Source organism: Quercus robur, chromosome 4, assembly GCF_932294415.1.
Source record: "Quercus robur chromosome 4, dhQueRobu3.1, whole genome shotgun sequence".
Classification (NCBI taxonomy): domain Eukaryota; kingdom Viridiplantae; phylum Streptophyta; class Magnoliopsida; order Fagales; family Fagaceae; genus Quercus; species Quercus robur.
The window spans coordinates 82,914,748-82,940,706 of NC_065537.1; the positions used below are offsets into that span (position 1 = coordinate 82,914,748).

At 32.3% G+C, this 25,959-nt stretch overlaps 3 protein-coding genes across 4 annotated transcripts; 2 read left to right on the forward strand and 1 right to left on the reverse strand.

Annotated features, from left to right (window-relative positions):
- The first annotated feature begins 1,239 nt into the window (after positions 1-1,239).
- On the forward strand, positions 1,240-8,970 carry LOC126724005 (uncharacterized). 2 transcript variants are annotated; one of them, XM_050428052.1, is made up of 7 exons: positions 1,240-1,626; positions 3,002-3,181; positions 3,880-3,972; positions 4,067-4,135; positions 5,965-6,171; positions 8,118-8,243; positions 8,596-8,970. In XM_050428052.1, exons 1-7 carry the CDS (start codon positions 1,351-1,353, stop codon positions 8,743-8,745), a joined length of 1,101 nt encoding a protein of 366 aa, XP_050284009.1. In that variant the 5' UTR covers positions 1,240-1,350; the 3' UTR covers positions 8,746-8,970. The 2 variants fall into 2 exon arrangements, with proteins under 2 accessions (XP_050284009.1, XP_050284010.1); XM_050428053.1 differs by lacking the exon at positions 5,965-6,171.
- A 1,491-nt stretch (positions 8,971-10,461) lies between these two features.
- LOC126722777 (agamous-like MADS-box protein AGL61) lies at positions 10,462-11,151 on the forward strand. Its single transcript, XM_050425926.1, has one exon. The coding sequence runs from the start codon at positions 10,462-10,464 to the stop codon at positions 11,149-11,151; it is 690 nt and encodes a 229-aa protein (XP_050281883.1).
- Positions 11,152-11,646: 495 nt separating this feature from the next.
- LOC126724008 (uncharacterized) lies at positions 11,647-17,508 on the reverse strand. Its single transcript, XM_050428056.1, has 7 exons — positions 17,165-17,508; positions 14,309-14,482; positions 14,110-14,202; positions 13,948-14,016; positions 12,832-13,038; positions 12,175-12,300; positions 11,647-11,988 (listed from the first exon to the last, which is right to left on the reverse strand). Exons 1-7 carry the CDS (start codon positions 17,420-17,422, stop codon positions 11,833-11,835), a joined length of 1,083 nt encoding a protein of 360 aa, XP_050284013.1. The 5' UTR covers positions 17,423-17,508; the 3' UTR covers positions 11,647-11,832.
- Between the last annotated feature and the right edge of the window lie 8,451 nt (positions 17,509-25,959).

The following is a 25,959-nucleotide window of genomic DNA, read 5'->3' on the forward strand; positions in this document are numbered from 1 at the left end:
ACAAAAAAGAAAAAATAAACATGAGAGAGAGAGAGGGAGAATAATAGTAGAGTTCTAAAGAACATGAAAATTCATCAATATAAAGTAAAGATACAAACAATATTTAAATAAAAAATTCCAAAAGAAAAAGAAAAACACGAGAAAGAGAGAAAGTAATAACATTTTTGTGTGATAAAATATGTATAGAGTGAAAGAGATTAGCAAATTTATAGTAAAAGGATGGAGATAAGAATAGCTAGTCAAAATAAAAGGAAGATGAATGAATAAAGGAAAAGTGATATTAAATGTTAATAGTAGTGGAACGATGAAAAGATAAAAGGGAATGGAAAAAGTTGGAGAAAATGTAACCGTAAACTACAAAATTAATAAATAAATAAAAAGAGTCAAAAAATAAAAGAGAAATAGTTGAAAATAAGTAGGTCATATGGCCGTTAACGTGGCTCAACAGAAACGTAACAACAATAAATGCTACGCTTCACCTTTTAGATATGTATAGATATAGATTAAGTACCTAGAATTGTTGAATGACTCGCATTCCAATAGATGCAATAATGAAACAGTTCTGACTCTTTGCAAGTCTTCATTGATTGTTTTTCCAATTATCACACTAATTGGACCTTGACAAATCTAGTAGAGTCATTCTCATAATAAATTACCGACTCTTCAATCAATTTAGCTTCGCTAAAATGCCTGGCTGATATTATACCAAATAAGGACCTAGAATTGTTGAATGACTTGCTTTCCAATAGTTGCGTAAATGAAAGTCTTTCCAAGTGATATTTTTCCAACAATCTGCTTATAAATATAACTTTTTTTTTATTAAGAAAATACATAAATATAATTATTAAAAAATAAAATTCAATAGTTTGGCCCTCCTGTCTACCTGTCAACAAATGGCTCTGCCACCATTCCAAATACTACCAAATAATGTAGCACAAAACATTCATTTGCATCACAATGCATGATAACACAATATGCCTCTACTTTTGGCTTACTTCCAATGCTCCAATAATATGCCGACGCAATGTGAACATATATCAATTAGCATTACGTGCACAAAGAGTCAGATCAGATGGCAATATCGCAGAAAAGATGACATGGCTTCATCAAGATGAGACCTGAAAAGGACGAGACCCACTCAGCAAATTCCACATCAATATGTACCTACGAGAGAATTGGAGTCACACAATGCTACAAAACAACAATTATTACACAGTGAAATCGTCCTAAAAATGGACCCCAATTTACCTCAATAAAAAAAGCTAACGTAATTCAATCCCATATATAACACACTCCCGCCATCACAGTCACTCAGAATAATATCTTGTGTTTTTTAATTATTGTGACGAAATGAAGATACTTCCGGTGATCGATATGACTGCATATCTGGCCGTGATGGACAAACTGGACGGCGAGCCGTCAAAGCTAAAAGAGCAGCTGGGACCTGAGCTGACTGAGTCGTGTAAGCAGTTGGCTCGGGTTCTGAGTGAAGCGGGGGCGGTGGTGGTGAAGGACCCAAGGTGTTCGGCGGAGGAGAACGAGCACTTCATCGAGATGATGGAGCGATACTATGAGACTCCTGTGGAATACAAGCGCCCCCAAGAGCGACCAAGCTTGCGTTATCAGGTTTGGCTTGGTTTGGTTTTATGGGGAACTAAGATTCAAATTTTCCTCCCTATTATATTATCGAATTATCAACCAAGAAAAAAACTTTTTGTATTATAAGGTAGTTAGGGTAAGGAATGTTTCTCGGTCGGTCTTATAATTATTTGATTTGTGTGGGACGGAGATGTATATACTCAAGGAATAATCAAGTACTTGTAGTATAACTTATCTCATCCTTCTTTAAAAGTTATTATAACTTTTGAGTGAAGTTATAGTGTGTTTTTATGTTAGAACATTTTTCCCTTTCCTTTGTGTATGTGTTTGTTTCTCAAAAAAAAAAAATACTCTAATAGTCCAAAATACCCATGTTATCAAAGAAAAAATAATGATTAAGAAAATATGTGTGAAAAAGAAGATTCTAGAATTTGATGCGTTAAAAAATATACTTAAATAAGTATTATAATAATGCTAAGCAAAGTTTGTTTGATGTTGATAATGTGACAAAATAGAAAATATAAAATTTTGGTGATGTTCTTTAGATGTTGCATCTTAGATTTTTTTATTAAAATCAACCACAATCAATGCAACAAACATAATGTTGTCTTTTTTGAGAACAACTAAAGTCAATCATATGATTCACTGGGGAACGCATCCATGCAATTGAACTTAGTTGGGGAACCTAAAGTTAAACAGTTGAAGAATCATACCTAAGTTTCTCAACTAAAACAATCTGAAGAAAGTGAATAGATTCATAATTCTGGTCGATTTCAATTACTATGGATTTTAAGTGAAGTTTTGTGACTGTCTTTGATTTAGAACCACACCCCCCTCTCCATTGTCTGTGTTTGTTTCTAAAAAAGAAAATAGTCACTTTAAATGTTTTTTGTACTTAAACCTATGTGTTTGGCAAAACTCCATACTGAGTCGAATTGAACTGAACCTATTCGAGGTGGTGGAGAGAGCAATCGATGCCAATCAATCAGCAATAGTTACCGGCATTGATGTGATTGATTGCTATTAGGGTGGTCAGGTATGGTCGGTGGAGTTAGTATGGGGGTGAGGAGACCGCCAGACCTTAGATCAGTGAACAAGAAAACTGTTAGACCTCATATCTGTGGATGAAACGGTTAACACATGCAGCTCAAATATACTTTTGTTTAGTGTTAAATGAGGAAATTAAAATCATATAAACTTTTGCTTCTTTCATTCTTCCAATCAATCAAGTGGTTGACGAAACAGTAATTGAAGGTTTACATAATTTACAGAGAAAATAAAAGGATGAATGAAGCATAAGTACCATCAATGTTTGAGTTGTTGTTGCCACCAATTTAACATGTGAGTTTGTATTGATTTATTACAATATATAGATATATTGAAAAGAATTTATGTCACAAAGGTTGGAATAACACCAGAGAAAGTGGAAGTTCCAAGGGCCATGGTTGATGAAAAACTGCAAGAGAAAATAAGAGCTATGTGTAATTCGAAAGAGTCCCAACCAGCCACTCTTACAGGACCAGATCTCAAGTGGCGTTACATGTGGAGCGTTGGTCCTCGTCCTTCAAAAACCCAATTTAAGGTCTCACATCTTTCCCTCCTTCAATTTCATATGATCTAACTGATTATTTTCTTTTAATTAAACTTGTATCTATATACAATTTCATATTATACATTTTGAACGACCTAGATTAGTATGCTATGAATAAAATCTACATATAGATAAAGATTTTTTTTTTATAGTGTCACGTCATTGAAAATTAAATATCATAATATTTGATATACATTTAGATTTATAGTAGTATTACAAGTACAAACTATTTTATAACATTTTTACAAACCATTGTTGTAGCAAAAAAAATTTTAATTCTCATCTAAACCCACAACTAATATCACTTTTGAGTAATTCTACAGCAACAAATTATTTTACAACATTTTTACAAAATGTTGATGTAATCAACCTCTTGTTGGTTTTCATCTAAACCCACTATTAATATCACATTTTCATTTATCAAGAATCAATCACCACGTCAATAGTTTGTATAATTTTTTGTAAAATAATTTATATCTCTAGCATTATTCATCACTTTTTTCATTTACCAATAATCACTTGTCATATTAACAGTTTGTAAATTGTAAATTTTTTTTGTATAAAAATTTGTATCTCTAGCATTTTTCTTGTAGTATTAAATCTAAACCAAAAAAATAAAGAGCATCATTTTGGGACTAAAACTTTGTTGCGTTATTTTCTGTTTTTTAAATTCCATCTCTCTTGTGCAGGAACTCAATGCAGACCCGGTCATACCTGAAGGTTTTCCTGGATGGGTTGAAACCATGAATTCATGGGGATATAAAATGATGGCTGCCACAGAAGTAACCCATTATCTAGCGTGGTTTAGCTCACTTGTATTAATGCTTATTATGCATGTTGTTTAATGTTATTGTGTACCCGAAAATTTTTGTTCAGGTTGTAGCTGAAATGTTAGCAATTGGGTATGGCTTGCCAAAGGATGCATTCACTTCTCTTATGAAACAGGTTACGTATTCAATACTAAACAGTTCAGCTTGTTTTATACTCGTGTCTACTTGTTGGGTTTGGCCCATTTTGGCTTATTTAATTTATGGAGAGCTTTTTAAATACTCAATTTCGCTAAATACAATGTTTGTGTGTTGCCTTAAAGTAATCGTGTTCAGTCCCTTAAATTATGTAGTCAAACTAAATACTAATATATTATCACTCCATTAACCACTTTTAGTCACATTAGTAACTAAAATTGACTACTTCTAAGCTTTTAGGGACTAAAAAGTGATCATTTTAAGTTTGTTAGGAAATAAAAGCTTGCACTAAAAGTCTAAAATGTGATCATTTTGAGTTGAGTTGTCCGTCAATTGCAAGGAAAGCACAAACCCCAAGTGATGAAACCCAAAGTAGGACACCCCTACCTTGATTTGCTAGTGATCCCCAACTAAGGACCTCCATCCACCAAGCAATGTCACCACCAACGCAAAACCCCAAATCACCAACTACAACCACAACATATCCATCCATATATGTTAGAAATATGTGATTAAATGATTAAATTTATCATATCCTAATAATTTAAGTTTTTAGAACAATCAGTAATTTAACACATATTGATCCACTCTCATCTTGTCAAGTTTCCTCTTAAATGCTTCTTGCTCCATTATTATCCAATAAATTCCCGTAAACACATAAATCACACATCATCCCAAATGATTTCAAAAAAATTGGATTTACTTTTTACTTTGAGTTTATTTCTTAATTGTTGGAAAATTGGCTGAGAAAAATTAAGCATAAAAAAATAAAAAAAGAGAGAGACTTACCTAAACAAATAAACAAAAAAATATAAAAAGTTTTTTTTTAAACTATTCCAAACTCACACATAATAGTAACACAATATAGTCCACATCATAGAAGGTTATGTGTCATTCTTCAAAGTCGTGGGGTTTGTGATTTATGGACATACCATACCGGACTTTTTTGCATTTTCACTAAAAGCATAGTGCAAAATTGCTTCAAATCTGGACATAAAGCAACAAAAGAGGATTTTTGAAAGCTGCATAATTGTTCATATTTTTTATGAAAATGAGATGACCGTGTATTATATATTTCAGACAATGTGACAATTTTTTTTTTTATTTGAACAACTTGATTAGGTGCTGTAGTGAATAGTCCTTTATGGAGGGATAAGATATGCAGTGTGCATCTTGCCTACTAGCCTTCCCAGTATCAAGAAGACAAAATTTTAATAATTTTTTTAATAATTAATGATGTAATTTATTGTTATTGATGCATAATAAAAATAACCTTAATAATAGATTTGTGTCAAAGTGATAATTCTTTAATCACAACTTATCAAATTGAATTAATTATACAATATTCTGGAAGTCTAACAATGTCGTAGTGCTCCTTTGCAACTAATAATAGATCCTATTAATTAAATTTATAATAGGATTTATAATTCATATGAGAGAAGTGAATACGACATTATTGTACTCCTAGAATATTGTATTAAACAATAAACCTAGGGACAATAAAAATTCACAATATTCCCAAATTAGCTTACTCCCCACCACAATCTATCCTTTATTTTTTTTTAAATGGTCCATATGTGAGGTAATAGACTAATTTAGAAATGCTATGAAATTGTTGTGAATTCTTGTAGGGTCTTTTAGTATTTCACTAACCTTGTAAAAGTTCTTTCAAGCTTTAAAATTTTTAATTTTTTTTTGTAATGACTAAGCAAGGCATTGTATGAGTTATATTCTTTTTCATATCCATATTAATTGTGCAATAATATTAATATGTACATATAACAAGTGCCTTTTCTTTTAAAAATACAGGCGCCGCATCTTCTTGGTCCAACAGGGAGTGACCTCCAAAGTTATGGCCAGGAAGGTGCTGTGCTTGCAGGATATCACTTTGACACTCATTTTCTCACCATTCATGGAAAAAGTAGATTCCCTGGTCTAAACCTTTGGCTCAAAAATGGGCAAAAAATTGAGGGGGTAATTCCTGAAGGATGTCTTCTTGTTCAAGCAGGAAAGCAGGTATGAGTAGTAATGGGGTGATGTTTGGTGTTCATGGTTGCATATTATGAGTTAGTTTGCTACACAAAAACTTCTGACTTAATTGTAAAATCAATTAAGAGAGTCAAAGCAGTATACAATATGTTATGAAAAATGTTAAAATTATTATCAATTTTTTTTTTTTTTTAAATTACAAATCTATGTGTCAATGAATGTGATTAGTACTATATTAATAACCTAATGAATAAATTTCTGAATTACTCTTTTGTTTGCCGCTTAAAGGAGACATCTATAAACCCAAAGTCTCAAGTTTGGAAATCAAACAATTGAATATGTTTCACAAGTGTAAATTGGTATTGATGAATTTGTCGGTACAAATCTCTATGATTTGATTCTAACACAATAGAATAATTCTCTAATTCGATCTCCTTAAAAAAATCTTCAATTCAAGTATAGCATCAATGTAGTCTTGACTCGAACACAAGATGCCCTCCACTTGGATTGGAAAGTGGATTGAAAGCTCCTTGGAATGAAATTGCAATGAATCTCTGGTTGTGTGCTTGTTAGAGATTTCTTGTTCTTTGCATTCTTCATAGGTTCTTCGAATGTTCTTAATCTTCCAAGATTCATGGTGAAAGTTCTTTGAGGGATTTATGGCTTGAATCCGATGAAGTTTCGATGGATCAAAGTCTTTGAAGTTTTCTAGAGGCTTTGAAACTTGATTCCTGTAGAGCTTTAAGACTTGTAAGAATGATTTGGATGGATGTTCTTCGAATGTTCTTCTTCTTCAAAGATTTGTAGTGAAAGTTTTTTGAGATTTTGGAGGCTTGGATCTATAGAGCTTCACTAATTTGTAGTCTTTTGGTGTTTATAGAGGCATTTGAGCTTGATTCCAATGAACTTTGAGATCTAGAAGGATGACTTGAATGATTTTGCTTTGAATGTTCTTCGTCTTCAAAGGCGAAGTTCTTGAAGTTCTTGGAGGCTTTGGAGATTGATTCCGACAAAGCTTCGAGACTTCTGAATGTGTATGAACCTCTACCATAAGACTGAGGAGAGTCTCTATTTATAGGAGTCTTGGGGAGCTATGATCACACGTGATTGGCTATGAGCAATGACACTAGTCATAATTTAAATGGATGAACTTTATGTCTTGTTTTCCAAGGGACACATGGCATTATGTGATTAGCCAAAGTGTTTTAATATAAAATAACACATGCAGCTTTTAATTAGACTGCTTATGTCATTTAAATTAACACATGTTGACGTGATAGGCTCTTGGGTTTTCTTTATAATTTTATTCAGAAACACTTGGAATATTTCTATTGGCCTCTAAATAATGACAGTGAAACCCACTAAGTAGCATATGGTGTCTTGTAATTGACCGTTTTAAATGTGCTACATAAATTTAGTGGTTTAATGTGGCAATTTATGATTGGTAGAAAATTTCACTCTCTACAACATTAATTCATAGAGTTTATATAACAAAATTTATAATAATCGTAACATCACTTCTTCACTTATATGGGACATTGTGGAGTTACATCCATGTCGGATGTCCTTATGATGGTAGGGAGCTAACTGTTAATTGGCAATTTTTATTTGGGCTTCATATTACTTAGCTTATGTACATTAAAAAAAATATGTTCTCTTATCAAAAAAAAAAAAATATATATATATATATATATATATATGTTCTGTTTTAATTAAACTGTATATCATTTATAATCATAGCAAATTTGAAATCATTCAGTCATACAAATATCAGAAAATATGTTGTTTTTGTTATGATATATTTCAAGTATAAGACAAATACTCTGGTTTTCACTTTTAACCTGAATCTGAAGTCTTTGGATAAGGATTCAATCAAGTTCTCAAGTAATGCGGCTGGCTAGCTATAGCCTATAGTAATGCATTCTTAATTTGTACATTAATTTTATCCCATTTGCACTGCTTTTATGTGCTAGATTGAATATTTGACTGCTGGAGACTGCATGGCCGGCCTGCATGAAGTAATTGTCACTGACAAGACTATTGAAGCGATCAAACAAGCAAAGGAACAAAATCGCAGCCTATGGAGAGTCTCCTCAACTGTAAGTGATCTCAACCAATCATTACCATATAGTTCTTTTTATTAAAAATATGATTTCAAAAAGAATAGAATAACAGAAAAAAAAAAAAAAAAAAAAAAAATTCATGTAACTGATCTTGATTAATCCATTAAAGAAATATAGCCAATCATAATATTATAAAACTAGGCATGATTTTTATTGTTGTAATCGTTATCAATGTGAATGACTTTTCACTACAACAAACAAGACTTACAGTGATGAAAAAATTTCATCACGAAATGTCTTAATTTCATCACCTAGGACATATGGTGACGAAACATCATTTGTCACGTATTTTTGACCTCTTCTTTTGTTTCTTTTGTGTCATATGTAGTTCTTTGCCCACATAGCATCAGATGCTGTGTTGAAGCCCTTGGGCCACTTTGCAGAATCACCACTTGCCAGCAACTATCCACCACTTTATGCAGGAGAGCTTATGGAACAGGAGTTTACCTTTCTTAATCTGAAAGGGAACGAAGCATGATAGCTTCTATCAATCTGCATTATATATGTTACAATAAAGAAGGCTGACGAGCTGCTCATTTTCTTCTTTTTTTGTGTGGGGGTTGTGGAGTGTTCTTGATGGTTGTGGATATATGTTTAAATTTACTGTACCTAATGGACTTGGTTATTGCCATTGGATCTTTGTAATATTTGCTGAAAATAAATTATGGGGTACAGAATAATTTACCCATTTATGGTTTGATCATATTATAATTTAGTCCAAAAAAAATTAATTGTTATTTTTGTATTCTAACATTTGGATTAAAATGAAACTGTTGAGTTCTATATTTATATATATATATATATATATATATATATATATATATATATATATATATATATATATTTTAATAATTTAATAGTTATAATAGGAGAAAGGGGATTTGAACTCTGAATATCTTGAAAATAGCAAAAAGTGCCAACTAATTGAACTACAACTCTACAAGGCTCTTAATTCTGTTCAAATTAGCAATATATATTTTGCATTTTTTAGACAAACAAATTATCCCTTAGAGGTTTGATCCCATCACAATTTAGCCCCCACAAGTTTTTTTAATTTATTACATTTTAATTAGCTAAGGTTTGGAATAAGATGAAATCGTTAAGATTTCTTTGGACGGAACCTAACAATCGATCTCAATTCTAGTTCAAACTTTCGAAGGTCAAATGTAACCATTGAACTAAGTTGTGTTGACTCTTCTCATTGTTCTTTAATTCTTTTGATAATTATAACAATATTTTAATACTTATGCCCTCCTCCTTTTTCATTTTTCTTTTTTGCTTTTTACCTATAATGTCTTTTCTTAATTAGGCAAGTATTTATTTGAGATGACCTTTGGGTCTATGAACTTGTCCAAAAACGTGAACTAAAATCAATAGATGAAATCATTGTTAACACATTTCAACAAGTCTGGCAAGGAAAACATAAAGAAAATCATACGGACAGAGAGAAGAAGAAAAAAATCATGGTTTATAGATCTGAAAAGCATCAAAGAGTAACGAATTTATTCAGTCAAAATCATGAGAAACAGATTGTATTTTGATTACATGTTTTAATTCCCACGTAACAATTACTTTATAATCTATATATTAATCAACATTTTTCAATTCAATTTTTTTTATATGGGGCAGGGGAGAATTAGATGATTTATGTATTTTATGGAAAATAAAAAAGAATTTAAATCATATTATAAGATTTCCTAACATTTTTTTTAATTATTAATCTTTAAGTCAATTTGGAAAAAATGTTCCACTATGCACATTAATGCACTCTCAATGATTTTTGCATTTCAGGTATCACACTTCACAACATATGCTTATGCCTTATTTTTTTGCGTTTCACCTAGTAAAAGAAACACAAAAAGTTTATAAATGCTCGGGCTAGCAATAATGTTGATTTGTTCATTGAAATAAGATATTTCCGGATTTCTCCTATAAATCACTGTTCCATTTGATTTGAAAATTCAAACAAACCATTATATATTTTCCTGCAAGGCTGAGTTTTCATTCCATTTCTCCTATAAAAATCACCGTTCCATTCCATTTGATTGCAATCCAACAAGCCATTATTTATTTTCTGCAAGGCTGAATTTTCATTCCATTTCTCCTATAAATCACTGTTCCATTCCATTTTATTGAAATCCAACAAGCCATTATATATTTTCCTACAAGACTGAGTTTTCTTTACTTCTCAATCATGTCAATGAACAAAGCTAAAAGCAAAGGTCGACAGAAGATTGAAAACAAGTTAATAACAGACTATCGTTGTCGCGAAGTTACATTCTCAAAGCGCAAAAGTGGGCTCTTCAAGAGTGCAAGTGAGCTTTGTATACTATGTGGTGCAAAAATTGGCATAGCTGTGTTCTCCCTTACAGGCAAGCCATTCTGTTTTGGAAACCCAGATATCAACACAATCATAGACCAATATGTCAGTGGAAATCCACAAACAAATGTTGGTACAGGTGGTATTGTGGAGTCTCTCCAACGGGCTACAATTCTGGAGCTTAGCAAGGAACTCGACATGAAACTTAAGGAATTGGAAATCGAGAAAGAGCGAGGAGAGGCAATTGAAAAGTTGAGGAAGGAGATCCAACAAAAACTTATCTGGGAAGCACCTATTGAAGAGCTTGGTCTACGTGATCTTCAACAATTATCATTGTCATTGGAAAACCTTAAGAAGAAAATTCATGCTCGAGTTCACGAGCTATATAATGGGGCTTCTTCTTCCTCTTCCTCTTCTTCATGGTCATTGCCATCCGCTGATGCCACCCATTTGGTAGGAGCTTTTATCACAGAAACATCAAACAGAGACATGGAATGGCAAGCTCAAAGGCAGAATGAGGAATTGAATATTTCCTTGGATTGTCTGACTTTTGATGCCTTCTAACCTTCTTATCACTGATATGACAAAGAAAAAGTTCTTCTATAACTCCTCTTGGCAACAATGTTAATAATAGACTACAGATCTTTAAATCTTAGGAAGGTTTTTTTTTTTTTTTTTTTTATATGAATAATGTCTTGCAATGTTATTCTTGAAATCTTCCTTTGTTTGGATTAAGACAAGATCCCAATTGTTACAAAACTCTAGATGAATTTTCTTTTCGGGGAGTCTGTGAATGATATGGAATAGTGTAAGTTTTCTAGTGATGATCATTGATGATTTGATCCTAAACAATAGGGGTCACATTTTAAAGAATCGCAGTTTTTGTTTGTGTTGCCAAAAAGAAAATAGTTGTTTTTGCTGTCCAAATTAAGCTAGAAATATGAGCACACAAATTAAGTTAAGACCTTTCCTTGCACGTTAAGGAAAATAGTGGATTTGACTTTGGAGACTATTTTGTTTATTCTGTAAATTTAAAGACATTTCAACAACTAGCAAGAATTATTGAAATTAACAGCTCTAATGTGCCATCAAATCTGTTTTTCTAGCCATACAACAATGAAACAATATGATTTCTGTCCATAGAACAATGAAATTACATTTTGTCAGAATGTCAGCCTTCTTTTTTGAAACTCATCAATCCAGAAAGCCTTAAGATGCAGTTTGGAAACTAATTGCTACCGGTTGTCAAGGCTCTCCTTTGTTCCCTTTCAGATTGATAACTGAAAGCTCCTGTTCAACAAACTCCCCTGCACACATAGACGGATATTTGCTGGCGAGTGGTGATTCAGCAAAGTGACCCAAGGGCTTCAACACAGCATCTGATGCTATATGGGAAAACAACTATATATATATATATATATATATAACAGAGATAAAAGAAGTCAAAAATACTACATCAAAAAAGAAATGGTCATAAATAAACATGACATAGAAAAGTCATTCACATTGAGATCACTAAAGATGCCAACTTCATAGAAAATACGACAATGGTGTAATTCTGATACTGGTATAGTTGAGATTACTAACCGTTGAAGATACTCTCCATAGGCTGCGATTTTGTTCTGTTGCTCGATTGATTGCTTCGATCGTCCTGTCAGTGACAACTACTTCATGCATTCCAGCTATGCAGTCTCCAGCAGTCAACCATTCTATCTGTGCATAAAAGAAATGCAAAAGGGAGATAATTAATCTACAAATTAGAAATGCATATATCATAGCTAGCCAATCGCACTACTTGAGAATTTGATTGAATCCTTGTCCAAAGAATTAAGGATAGAAGTGATGAAAACCAGAGCACGTTGAAGAGTAAAGGCAAATGAGTTCCTATATGTGATGACATTGTCTTATACTTAAATATATATCATAAATAAACAATATATTTTCTATTATTTGTACAAATAAATGACTTGACACTTTCTATGATCACACTCAATTGAGTTACAAGCAAAACACACACACACACACACACACATATATATATATATATATATTCAATTTTTTAGCAGCCAAGTAATAGACAACCCAAATAAAAATGTCAATAATCAGGTAGCTCCTACCATCAGGACGCCAGACATGGTGTAACCCTATAACATCTTGCCTCAAATTTTGTGATTTCCCTCTTAATTGCTTTTCCCATATACTAGTTCACAAACATAAACACCAAACATCAGTCTTTACTATTACCTGTTTTCCTGTTTGAATGAGAAGACACCCTACAGGAACCTTCACCTCAACTTTTTGCCCATTTCTGAGCCAAATGTTGAGACCGGGGAATCTACTTCTTCCATGAATGGTTAGAAAATTAAGGTCATAGTGATATCCTGCAAAAACAGTACTTTCCTGGCCATAACGCCGGAGGTCGCTCCCTGTAGGAGCAAGAAGATGTGGTCCCTGGATTTTGAAAGGAAAATGCCCTTGTTATAAAGTGCATAAAGCTAATAAGATAGAAGCATGATAATGGAACAAAAAAGAATATGATTCATACAATACCTTAACTATTACCAACAAAAAATAGCATAAGAAAAATTGCTAAAGCATGTAAAAGGCTACTAGATAAGATGCACACAACACACCTTTCCCATTCCTTTTTCTCTCCTATTTATCATTGCCCAAGCCTTTGGAAACACATATCAATAGGGAATTAAGAAGGCTTGTGTACTTATTCAAACATAGACTGCACTGAAAAGAGTTTTTTTTTTTTTTTTTTTTTTTTTTTTTTTTTTTTGATAAGCCGAAAAGAGAAATTTTATGGAGCATATAGTTCTTTCAACCCTTTAGATACCTTACAAATTGGGGCTTTTATGTCCCCCACTGCCTTTAAATTCTTTTTTTTTATCTTTTGTCTCTTAACTTGTACAGGTCTAGGAAAAACCCCCATGCATAAAGCAATTAATTATAATTATACAAGGGAAATGAGAGAGAGAAAGAGAGAGAGAGACATATTCAATCTGCAACTTCTAGACTCTTAATCTGCTCTTACCAGATAACTGGACAAAATTGCATAACAGGAGAGAGAGAGAGAGAGAACGAGAGACAGGAGAACAAAAAGGAAAGGACTAATGGGGACCCTATGTCACTCATCCCGTAACACAAAAGTTGAGGAGTATGCATTTTCCCACAGAAAGTAGAAAAATATTTAAGGAGATGTGTCATCATATCATTTGCAAAATCACAAGCAACAATCCTTTCTTTGTTACCATCCACTTTTACTTTGAAAAAATAAACAAGCATCAATGAGTTTGAGACAAACAAAGAGACACAAGTGGTGAGACAACTGTAACTGTTGACCATTTGTATTACCTGCTTCATAAGAGAAGTGAATGCATCCTTTGGCAAGCCAAACCCAATTGCTGCCATTTCAGCTACAACCTGAGCCCAAAAAATAAAATATTGTTACACAATAACTTTAGAAATTATGCATAAGGAGTCTTACAAATTAACTGAACCACATTGATGAATTACTTCTATTGCTGCTATCATTTTATATCCCCATGAATCCATGGTATCTTTCCAATCAGAAAAACCTTCAGGTATGACGGGCTCTGCGTTGAGTTCCTGCACAAAAGAGATGACAATTAAAAGGACAAATCAAATCATATTATATAAAAAAAAATAATAATAATAATAATATAAAAAAAATTGAAAAGGAAAAATGTGAGACCTGAAATCGGGTTTTTGAAGGACGAGGACCCACTCTCCACATGTATCGCCACTTGCGATCTGGTCCTTCAGGAGTGGCTGGTTGGAACTCTTTCGGCATTGCTTTTAACTTCTCTTGCATCTCTCCATCAACAAGGCTTCTTGGAACTTCTACTCCCTCAGGTGTTGCCCCAACCTGTTATCTCCATTTGTGCCAAAAATTCAATATTTTAATAAATCAGTGCAAATTTACATATTAAATTGGTGCCTATAACAGGGTGGGGCATCAAGTATATATATCTTTAGTGAAAGACAATACTCAACTAATGAAGGACCTTTTTTTCATTATTAATGAGCATTTGCCATGCCATTCTTTTTCTTTAATTACAAGAATCAACATCTAAAGCCATTAGAAAAAATGAAAGGAGACAAAGCTTTAACCTCCTCTACAAATCAACTTTCAAAAGAAGCCACTGATGACCTACTTCACATTAAAACAGAAATACTGTACTGTGTGCCCTCTAATTGCTAATCAGTTATGGTCTTTCAGGCCTCTAGTCTTCAAGCCCAACATACTTCTAGAATTCCACTCATTTCATTCAAAAGAGTAAAACAGTATAAAGTGCAAAATTGATTTAACAGCCATGGAACATTAGTTTTAATCACATCTTATACAACATTCAAACAAAACAATAAAAGTAAAGAGAACAACAATTGGTTTTTCCAGTCCCCACTTTCAAAGTTCCAAACTTCCTCTTTCATTGCCTAAATTTCCTCAACAAGTAAACTATATTGAGCACACTTAATTGGTACCCCATATTCCCACAACAGCAAAAGGTTCAACACTTAATGTTTAAAATTTGAATAAACCTTTTACCATTTCTAAATACAATTTCCTGTTCTTTTCTCTAATTTTCCGAGCAAACAACCAGAACAAAAAAGAAAGTGAACTTTTGAAGGTTTTTAAATCCAACACTACCCTAACTCCACAACTCAGTTCTTAATATTTCAAGTTTCAACCACTCATTATTAAAAAAGTTGTTTAGATTTTACCACATCATGATTCAATGGAAAATTTAGGGAGGACTAAGCCATTGGAAAAGGTCAATTGAATGGTATACTTTGTGTCCTTTATATAGGGAAAATGATCCACTCCAAAGAAATGTATTCATTTCATATTTTGCATTAAATTTTACAAATCTAAAGGTGTATCCTTAAATGATAAGGATATGCTTTTAGATAGTGGAAACAAAGAGAGTTATTTTTTCAGCCTTTTGAAAATGGGGCTGTTTTTCCAAGAGTCTTATAATTCAACTAACACTTTTTTAGTATTTCAACATAGAAATCTAACATTTGAATCCCCCTTCCTGAACTAGAATTTGAATTATACCAATAAAAAAAAAGGGGCTATTTTAAAGGATTGTATATTGAAAGAAGTAAGGTTAAAAAAAGGATATACTTCGAGTCTTTGTTTGAAAAAAGTATAATTTCAAAACAAGATACCAAACCGGGAAATAAAAGTGCTATAATTTTATTGCATAAATCAACATGTCACCAATTAAAAAAAAAAATAGAGTAATTCAGAAATTTATTTATTATATTATGAAAATGGCACTAATCACATTCATTATAACCTCAATTTATGGATAAAATTTAGGTACCGTACTTTAGGTGTTGTTCCTTAAGTTCCTCTTAAAATTTAACCACGTGGTTGTTTAACTAAAAAATATACTTCATCTCATGAAAAAAATCCACATGGCATAATCTTATTTTTGATACACACATGACATAATCTTAAGAAATGAACTTAAGAAATAGTACCTAAATACTGTACTAAAGTCTTGCCCTCAATTTATAAGCTTTTTTAAATTACTAAGGATATGTTTGGTAACTGTTTTTCCCCTTTATTTTCTTTTTTTTAATCTATTTTTGAGACTAAAAAACTTATTTGGCAACCCAAAATGGACAGAAAACAAAACTATTTTCAAAACTCAATTTGTGAAAGAAACTAAAAACATGCAAAAGGCTATTTTTAATTTCTAATTTTCACAAATTAATGAAAACACGCATTTAATTTAATGAATCTGTCTCATTTAATGAGTTAGCATTAGAATTCAAATCATAGTAACAATTGTATTTTAGTATTTTCTTTTTTTTTTAAAAAAATATTTTTTTAATTTTAACTAACCAAACATGTTTTTTATTTCAAAAATATAATAAAATTGTTTTTTCTTTATACTGCCAAAAACAAATTTTTGAAAATAGAAAACAAAAACCGTTACATAACCTAAGTTTTTATTTGGGAAAAGCTAAAGTTTAGCCTTCAGATTTAGTATTTCCCAAATAAAAATAATAAAGTATATATAAATATGCATAATGAAATTACATATGGAAATAAAATAAATCAAATAAGGAAAACAAATTATAACAAGTACATAATATATTTATTATTGAAATAAATAAATAAATTGACATCTCGGTACAGTATTTCTGTTTCAATTCATTTCGGTATAGTAACAATTGAAATAAATAAATAAATAAATTAGCCTCAATCACAATAAAAAAAATAAAATAAAAAAAACTCCGACAAAATCAATCAAACTCCAATAAGTCTGATTTGGTGTCCGTGCCATATCAGCATTAAAATAAATTAATTTACACTTTTTTTTATTTTTACATTTATTAAAGTTAAATCTAAACCATTCATAAAATTAACAATAAACTTACTAAGATCTTAAGTAAAGACCAAAACCTTTATCTCTTTTTTTTTTTCGCACATTTTCTTTCCAACCAAACAGCTAAACTCCGGAACTAACTATCCATATTTGGGAATCAAATTATCTTTGCAACCAAACAAAAGAAAAGAGACGAACCGAACCTGGTAATGCAAAGCGGGACGCTCCTGTTGGCGCTTGAAGTCCACGGGTCTCTCGAAGTACTTCTCCATCATATCTATGAACCGATCGTTATCTTCCACCGTACATCGCGGATCCTTCACCAACAGCGCCCCGGTTTCTCTCAATACCCGACTCACTTCCTTGCATAGCCCGATAACTTCGGGTCCGGGTTTCTCCGTCGACGGATCTCCGTTTAGAAACGCCAGATATTCTTTCAGATCGATCACCGGTAGCTCCATTCCGTTAAAAAAATATATCAAGAAGTTCTTTTTTTTTTTTTGGTGAGAGAGTTTGGGATGGCGGGAGAGAGAGTGAGTTGGGTTTCTTTTTTGCTTTTTTGGTGCTTTTATGTTTGAGTATTTAAGCGGGACCCTCGGCGCACGTTAGCCTTTTTTTTGGGTTAAATTTATGATTGAGTGGCTTAACCGAAATTTAAATTTAAGTTGTTTAACTTGTCTTGAAATTGCTTATCAAAAAAAAAAAAAAAAAAAACTTGTCTTGAAATTTCACGAAATAAGTATTTTGTTGGATTCTTTATAATATTTTTATGTCTTTTTGTGTTTTTTGAGAAAATACATATAAAAGTTGAGTATTTAACTCTGTTTTTAATAGATGTAGATTTCTTAAGTCTAACTAAGCTAACCTTAGATGGATAAAGTGTCAAATTTCAAATCACAGTAACTTGAATTTTAACCAAACTACATGTAGGTAAGTTATAATTTACCTTTATGATTTTAAAAACATAAAGTCATAAACTGTTAAAGAATTTGAGAAAAAAAAAATCAGTGTCGTAATAGTTACTTCACAAGTATAAGTGTTTTTTATGACATGGGGATAAGAGCTGAAATTTAAGTCCTCGGAGGAGAGTTTCACTCAAATATATACTTAGATTAGAATAGTATAAATCAGATCGATTTTAGCTTTGATTCTGTAATACCAGGAAAAAAAAATATTTAAGTAAATCTTTTTGTGGGGTCAATTTTTATAATTAATATTATTAAAAGAGTTTTTAGAAAATTAGGTTGAAACCCTAACTATATATATATATATATATATAAGCTAAATAAGTTAGAGTATAACAATAAATATTTTGGAGGGAGACTTATGAGTTTGTTCAAGTAGTGAAAGATTGACGGCACACTTAAGGTAAGAGTCTAAGAAATCTCATTCTTTGTCAAATTTAGGCTTTATATGAAATTATAATATTTTTATGTGAGTATTTTTGGCCAGTAGTAAAAATATCTAAATATCTAGTGAGTTTTATGCTGTAAACGAAGAAGAAGGATTTAGATTTATATCTTTGCTATTTTGGACGCTAAGCAACTGTTCCTATCTCGAAAATCTAACCTTTTCCAAGACTTTGGGCCTGTTTAGTAAGCATATTCAAATACATGTTTTCAGTTTTTAAACAATATTACACATATTTTCACACACTTTTTTACCTATATGTATATCAAAAAAATACAAATAACATTACTCAAACTCCTCTAATAAAGAGTGTCAACTGCAATAGAAACAGCAGATTTTTATGTTGCGTTAAGATTTGTTCAAGTAGGTGTGAAGTTTCTACACAATTTTTCTTAAAGAATAGTGGCCTAAGTACTAGACTTGATGATATACAAAAGCCTAGTAGTCTAGGCATGCTTTGAGGTCTGACATAGACTCACATGCTTTTTTTTTTTTTTTTTTTTTGCTAGGTGATTTTGCGGGGGCTAGAACCCTCGAGCATCAGGACACAAGGGTACCTGGGTGCCAATAGGCTACTAAGGCCAATGGTAGACTCACATGCTTTTGAAAAAATAGAGAAAAGAAAAAGAATGGTATGGTGTATTCGTAAATGTCCTGGTGCTTTGATTTTTTTATGATATAGTACTTAGTTTGTCCTCGTCTCAGAAGAACTAATGGTGGCAGACAAAAAGAGAAAAAGGAAAGAAAAGAAAAAAAAAAACACGTATAGACCCTGTATGGCTATAAGTATAGTATGTTCTATAGGTTTTATTCCTGGGAACTATTTGTGGCAGAAAGTAAAGAAACAAAAATATTTTGACTATCTGAGTTTGGTGTAAGAAACAGGGAACTATTGTTAGGCTTAGTGAGGGGACAGAAATTATATAGATAAATTAATGATAGTTTTGAAATATATAAGATGGATATTTTTAGCAGTTTTTATTCTGGCCGAATAATGTTATAAGTTATTTTAAAATTATTTGATTATTGAGTAAATGGTACTTGCAAAATTGTTTTATGTGATATCTAAGGATTTTAGAAGAAATGTTAGGAAGAAGTTCTTTTTGATATGGCTTTTGGAAGTAAGTAGCCTTATCCTAATTAAGTTTTATTTTGCTTATATTAATGTATTTTTAACTACTGAAAATTGTTTATAATTGTCAGTGTAGAGGCAAGGGCCCAAGATCATACAATGGACCTTGGGCCCCGTATGGGAAATTCAACCACGTCCAAGGAGAAGATGTGGGTGCCAAAAGGGCTCCCGACCCAATTCTTGTGGCCCTGAAGATGTTTAGAAGGTGGTCTGAGGAGAAATGTCTCCTCGGACATAACAAATATGGCTCAAGCATGCACCCTGCCTGCTAGAATGACCTCCCCAATGGGCATTAGTAACAAGGATGAGTCCCACGGGCCCGTATAAAGGAAGGAAACATTGGGTGTCCAAGGAGAGGTTGCAGCTGCCACATTAAATGTATTGCAGTTACTTTTTTAGCCTCATTAATGTGAAAAGGGCCTATGAACAGTATTGTCTTGACTACCATAACTCACAAAAAGATGGGGGGATGTCCGATGGGACAGGCACTTGAGTGAAGGTCTAGATGATCAACAAGTGTAAGGCCCTGATGACTTCAAGAAGATTATATAAGAAAGGGGAGTCCCCATGAAGAAGGGGACAGAGAAAAAAGAAAGTTAGAACAGAAGAACGGTGCAAGAACCATAGTCTGTGAACAATGACCCGTGTTCATTTCATCTTCTCGGACCAGAAATCTATTGACGTGAAGGGAATTTTCATCTTTAGCTAGAATATACTTCGTTAAGGCCTAGTTCTATAGCTCACTCTCTACAAATTCATTGTTTCTGGACTCCTTGGACTAGAACCCCATACCTGTTGGGCCTGAACTCCAAATTGTGACCCTACAGCTAGAATTTTTATTTCTATTGTATTATTAATTTCAAGTAAAGGATTATTACAAATATATTTTAAAACTAAGTATATGATTTTTATATACATTCTTGAATAAGATATATTTTTGTTAGAAATTATGATTTCATATATATGATTATGGACAAATTGACTATAAATTGATTCTGATACCTAGCCAATGGGGGTTATTCATTGGTACTCTAATACTCAGCTAATAGAGGTTATTCATTGGTACTCTAATACTCAGTCACCAGGATATAGCGTGACCATAGTCATAAGATTGTTTAGAATATGAATTACATTTGAATATTTGAACTATTTTAAGTCCTTAAAACTACATATATGATTTTGGAAATGTTTGAGTATTTGAACTATTTTGAGTCACTAAAGCTGCTTATGTGTTTTTTGAACCTATTGTAAGTTATAACTTCTGATATATGGAAAACTAACTATTTTCTAGACCATCTATAATATATCTGTAAGATTAAAGTATGTGATCTATGTGCAACTTATGATTTTAAGACTATGAAACTTCTTTAGTTATTTTGAAAACACATAGTATATTATAACTTTTGAAAACACATATTACACCTTATACTTTACAGATCTATTACTTGATAGAACTTATTAGGACTTAAGTTACTCATTGAGTTGTCAACTCACCCCCTTTTTCCCCTCCAATTTCAAATTGTGAAGAATAGGAAGTTTTGGGAGTTTTGATGTTGTGTTGTGAACAAGAAAAAAAGTTTAGTGATTTTGGGATTGGATGGTCTTCTAATAGTTTTATATTTATTGGTCAATTGGCATTTTGTACATAAGGTTTGGATTTTGTTCCTATTAAATTATTGGAGACCTATTCATAAAGAAATTATTGAAGTATTTTGAATTTATTTTATTTAATTTTTGAGGATAAATTTTAGTTACTAAGAAGGTCTTGCACACTTATAGGGTGCTTACTTTATAAGCGCGGCAGTCGTCACGTGTCTATCCTTATAGTTGGGTTCGAGACGTGATAGATCCCCTATTAAACCAACCAATCAAGTTCAATTTTTAATTTAAGGTATTGTTAACAATTTCCCTTTAAAGTAATTATTAACAAATCATTTTAGAAAAATGTTGACACCATTTTTACCAAAAAAAAAAGTTATCAAAACATTAACTATTTTTTTTATTATTTCATAAAAACTTTCTTAAATATTTCACTTAGAACAACCGTTAACATTTCCCTTTAAACTTAAATCATTTAAACATAAGTCATCACTGAAATTTGATGAAAAGTAATTCAATCAACAATAAAAAAAAAAAAAAAAATCACAACAATTGAGTTGGCAAGCATTTACTCATTCTCATCTAGGCCGAATACTAACAACATTTTTTTATCCGCTACAAACAATTTATCACATCTATAGTTGTGAAAAAATTTTGTGTTACAAACACACAATTTGACAAACTATTTTTAGTTCTTATTTACACTTATCATTGACATTATTTTTTTATCTACCATCAATAAACTGCGAGATGAAAGATTTTTAAGAATTTAGTCAAATTTTTTTTTTGTATCTATAGGCTACTTTATTCAATGGGTGTCACTGTGTGTGAGAGTAGCGGACCAATGTTACCTACACACAAAAAATTTACAATAATTTTTCAAATATTTGAGTTAACAAATTTATTTTTATTGTGTTCATATACTCTTACATGTGGTTGACTTTTTAGCGGACCTGCAGCGCACGTTAGCCATTGTGCCTTGGAGATTCGTGTTAAATGGTGGAGGGGAGCTTGGTTTGCGTGTGATAAGTGTACACGCGACGTATATACTTGAAATTGGTATTGGGTGTACACGTGGCGATTTTGTGTGATATCAGGTGGAGATTCCTGGGATTGTGCGATTTTGTTTGCGTATGATTAAGGTACACGAAAGGTATGCATTTGTAATGGGTGATTATTATAATAATATTATTACTGAATTAGAGAGGAATTTTAAACGTGGGGTTTTGGGAAGTGGTGTAATTGGGTAATGGGATTGCTACAAGTCGTTTAAACAGTAATTTTTCTTTTTTCTTAATGCAGGATTTTGGCTGTTGTTGATGAATTAGTCTAGGGTTAGGCAGATTTATAAATTTTATAACTTGAACTTAATCCGACCCAAAAAAAAAAAAAAAAAAAAAAAAAAATTAATCCAACCCACTTAAAAAATAAATTTTCACAACTTATTAATCTTTAAAAACCGACTCAATCTTGCAGGTTAGGTTGGATCAGATCTATTTTGGTGAGTTGGTGGATTGATTGCACACTCCTACATATATTCGATGTATAAAATATTTTTTTTATCCTATTAGAAATAGATGTATCTAACATGAAAAAAATTAAAATATGAAAAGAAGTTTTTAAGCTAATTTTATGATACCACCGTACCCCTAAGAAATTGTGTCATGATTCCTATTAAAAAAGGTTATTCATTTTCCCACAATGATGAGGTTCCTACAAGATTATACAAATTTCAATGACTCAATAAAATGTTTATCAAAATTTTTTTTTTTCAATGACTCAATAAAGTCGCATTAATAAGAAGTATTTGAGCCTTCTATATGTCTACCATTTAAAACAATGGTATCATTAACGAAAAGAAACAAATACACTACAAGAAGCAGCACTAGTTGTCTAGCTAAAACAAGAGCCTAAAGATCAAACATCATAAAAGAACGAAGCTAAGCAAGGCAAACTAAACATGATAAAATATGGACATAGGGATAATCCTCCATAAACTACAAATAGCTCTATTTATTTATTTAAGATTGAATTCTTCATATTTCTGAAACAAGCTACACAACCCCTAACATTATTAACAATGACCTTTAAGAGATCAAACACGATTTTGACTATCCCCAAGAATCTTAGTATTTATATCCAAGTAGTCTTGTGATAATCAACTGTTTGCCAAGCTATCTTTTTATTTTGGAGAGTTTGCCAAGCTATCTTAGACTTTTGCCTTTTCAGCTTTTTAATGGCACAGGACACTTATCCCAACAACTTATTCTTCTACTACGCAAACATTTTCTGAAAATGACTTCCCTTATCCTTTGAGTGAAAGCAATCAAAAGAGATATGATCCCTAAATTTCAATCTGTTCATGCATAAGGTTTAAAAGTACATCGCCCATATAGGAAAATTTTTAGGTACTCCATATAGGAAAATTTTTAGGTACTCCATCCTCTCAAATTTAGAGTACAGAACATTATTCTCTATGCTCTAAAAATATCTAAAAATTACTCCACTTTTATAACCCCAATTAACTAGCTTTTCCTTAGTTGAGAGTCTGTGTTGAATGGCAAGCTAGCAAATTAAAGCATGCTTTGGGAAATATGTTTTGAAAACCAAATTCTCCACAGATTAACCTCAAGATACTTCACCCTAATCTACTCCCAAGCCGAATAACAACTGAATTTATGATCAACATAAGATAGTCTGACCAATTAAATATTTTAAATTAGGGTACTATGTGTTACATACACCCTGCTACGCAAACATTGTAATATACATTTTTTAAAATGAAATCGTGTTTTTAACTCATAATTTTAGTTTAAAAAATATAATAATTTTTATCTTTTTAATTATTGGTAAGTTACACATGCACCCAAACCCAAAAAGGCTTGAATCTGCTATTGCACCCTCAACCTAATACATATAACTACAAGGAAGTGTCAGGTTGAGTTAGAACTCATTGACACCACTTGCTCAATTCTCCACCTACCAGCATCTCATCACTTGGCCAACTTGGATTGTAACCAGTTCCTCACATCTAGTGTTGTGAAGAAAGAACCACTACTAAAAACGCACTTTGGAGCTGCCTTTTTAGTGCGTTTTTTAAAAACGCAGCTTCAAGGTGCTGTTTGAGCTGCGTTTTACAAAAACGCAGCTCTATCACTAGTCGTATAGTTGTGTTTATTAAACGCGGCTATAGACCAGCTCCGAAGCTGCGTTTTGTGATGTTGAAGCTGCGTTTAGCTAGGTAGGAATGAAGTCACGTTTTCAAAAATGTAGCTTTAGAGCCATCCTAGGAATTTTTTTTTTTTTTTTAATATATCTCAGAGCTACGTTTAACAAACGCAGATTAAAAACTTATAGAGTTGCATTTGATTAAATGCAGATTGCGTTGTTCTAAACGCAGCTTCAACATGTCTAGAGCTGCATTTAAAAAACACAACTTAAAAATTTTTAGAGTTGCGTTTGGTTAAACGCAACTCCAAACATGTTTAAGCTGTGTTTAATCAAATGCAGCTCTAGGTTTGCTATAAATTGAAAAACACCTTAAAATTTCAACACAATTGAATCCCTAAATTGAAAAACACTCAGCTCACTCTCAACCTAGCTCCCGATAATCTCGTCATCGTGCTCTGAACCTCTCGCCGCCATGCTCTCAACCCACAATCAGTAAGCTCTCAACCTCATCAATTGGTAAGCTCTCTCTCTCTCTCTCATAGATCCTCTCTCTCTTTCTCTCATCGATCCTCTCTCTAATTTTCATGGTCTAATTTGGAAGAAATTCCATTTTTCAATCTTTGGGGCTTTTGATTTCTTTGCGAGGTCTCTTCTTATTGTTCTTTTTCCTCTTTTTGGTTTTTGGGAAGGAATGGGGGAAAATCCCTAAAATCGCTAGGTCTCTTCTTCACACTCTTTCATTCTTTCCCGAGAAACAAACAAAGCGCAAATTCTCTCTAGTTTTTTTTCTTTTTTGGGGGGGGGGGGGGGGGGGGGCAGATTTAAGCACATGGAGTTATGGATTTTTGGGGGGCTATGGGTTAATTTGGTTCATTATGTAAAATTTGAGCACCACAAATTTAAACTATTAGGGTTAGGGTTCGCAGATTTGAGGTTTTGGGATGTTGGTTTATAATTTTTATTTATAATTTTTAATTTTAATCTAGGGTTTTTCTATTATAATATATCTACTACTTTTTGTTAAATCTTTTGGTAATGGGTGATTTACTAGGAATTTTAATTCTGTGCTTCATTTATATAGGCCTATTTGTAGGAATCGTTCCTCAAGTCTCAATCTCACAAGGTTTGTTCCTCACAGCAGTCAGCGTATCCACCTCAACAACACAGGCTCTTAGCTCCATTGGTATCTCTCTCTTTCTCTCTATCTTTGTCTCTATATATCTGTTTATTATGTTTGTGATTGTAAATCTGAATCAGTGATTTAGTTGCAGGAGGCAAGGTCATTACATAGTATCGAAAATTCCAAAGAAGTTTTTTTTATGAATTTTTGAGAATTTTAGAATGAGCTACAATTTTTGTCTAAAGTTTATTTAAATTTTGCTTCTGGTTGGTGGGGGGTGTGTCATTATCTAATTTTTGTTAAACTGTTAACCCCATAATTTGGAGTACTTTTGGTTTTGCATAAATAACATTAGGTTATGTACTCAGCATGAATGAGTGTAAATTGATGGGTGGGTGGGAGTGTTTCACTGTTTCTATGTGTGTGTGTGGATGGGTAGGTGGGTCTACAAGCACTTCATATACGTATTTGTGTAAGGAATCAGTTACGTGTACGTGTGTTTATGGAATATGGAATCACTTGAGTGAAGCTCTGCAGCAACTCAATTATTTGCCATGTCTGTCTTC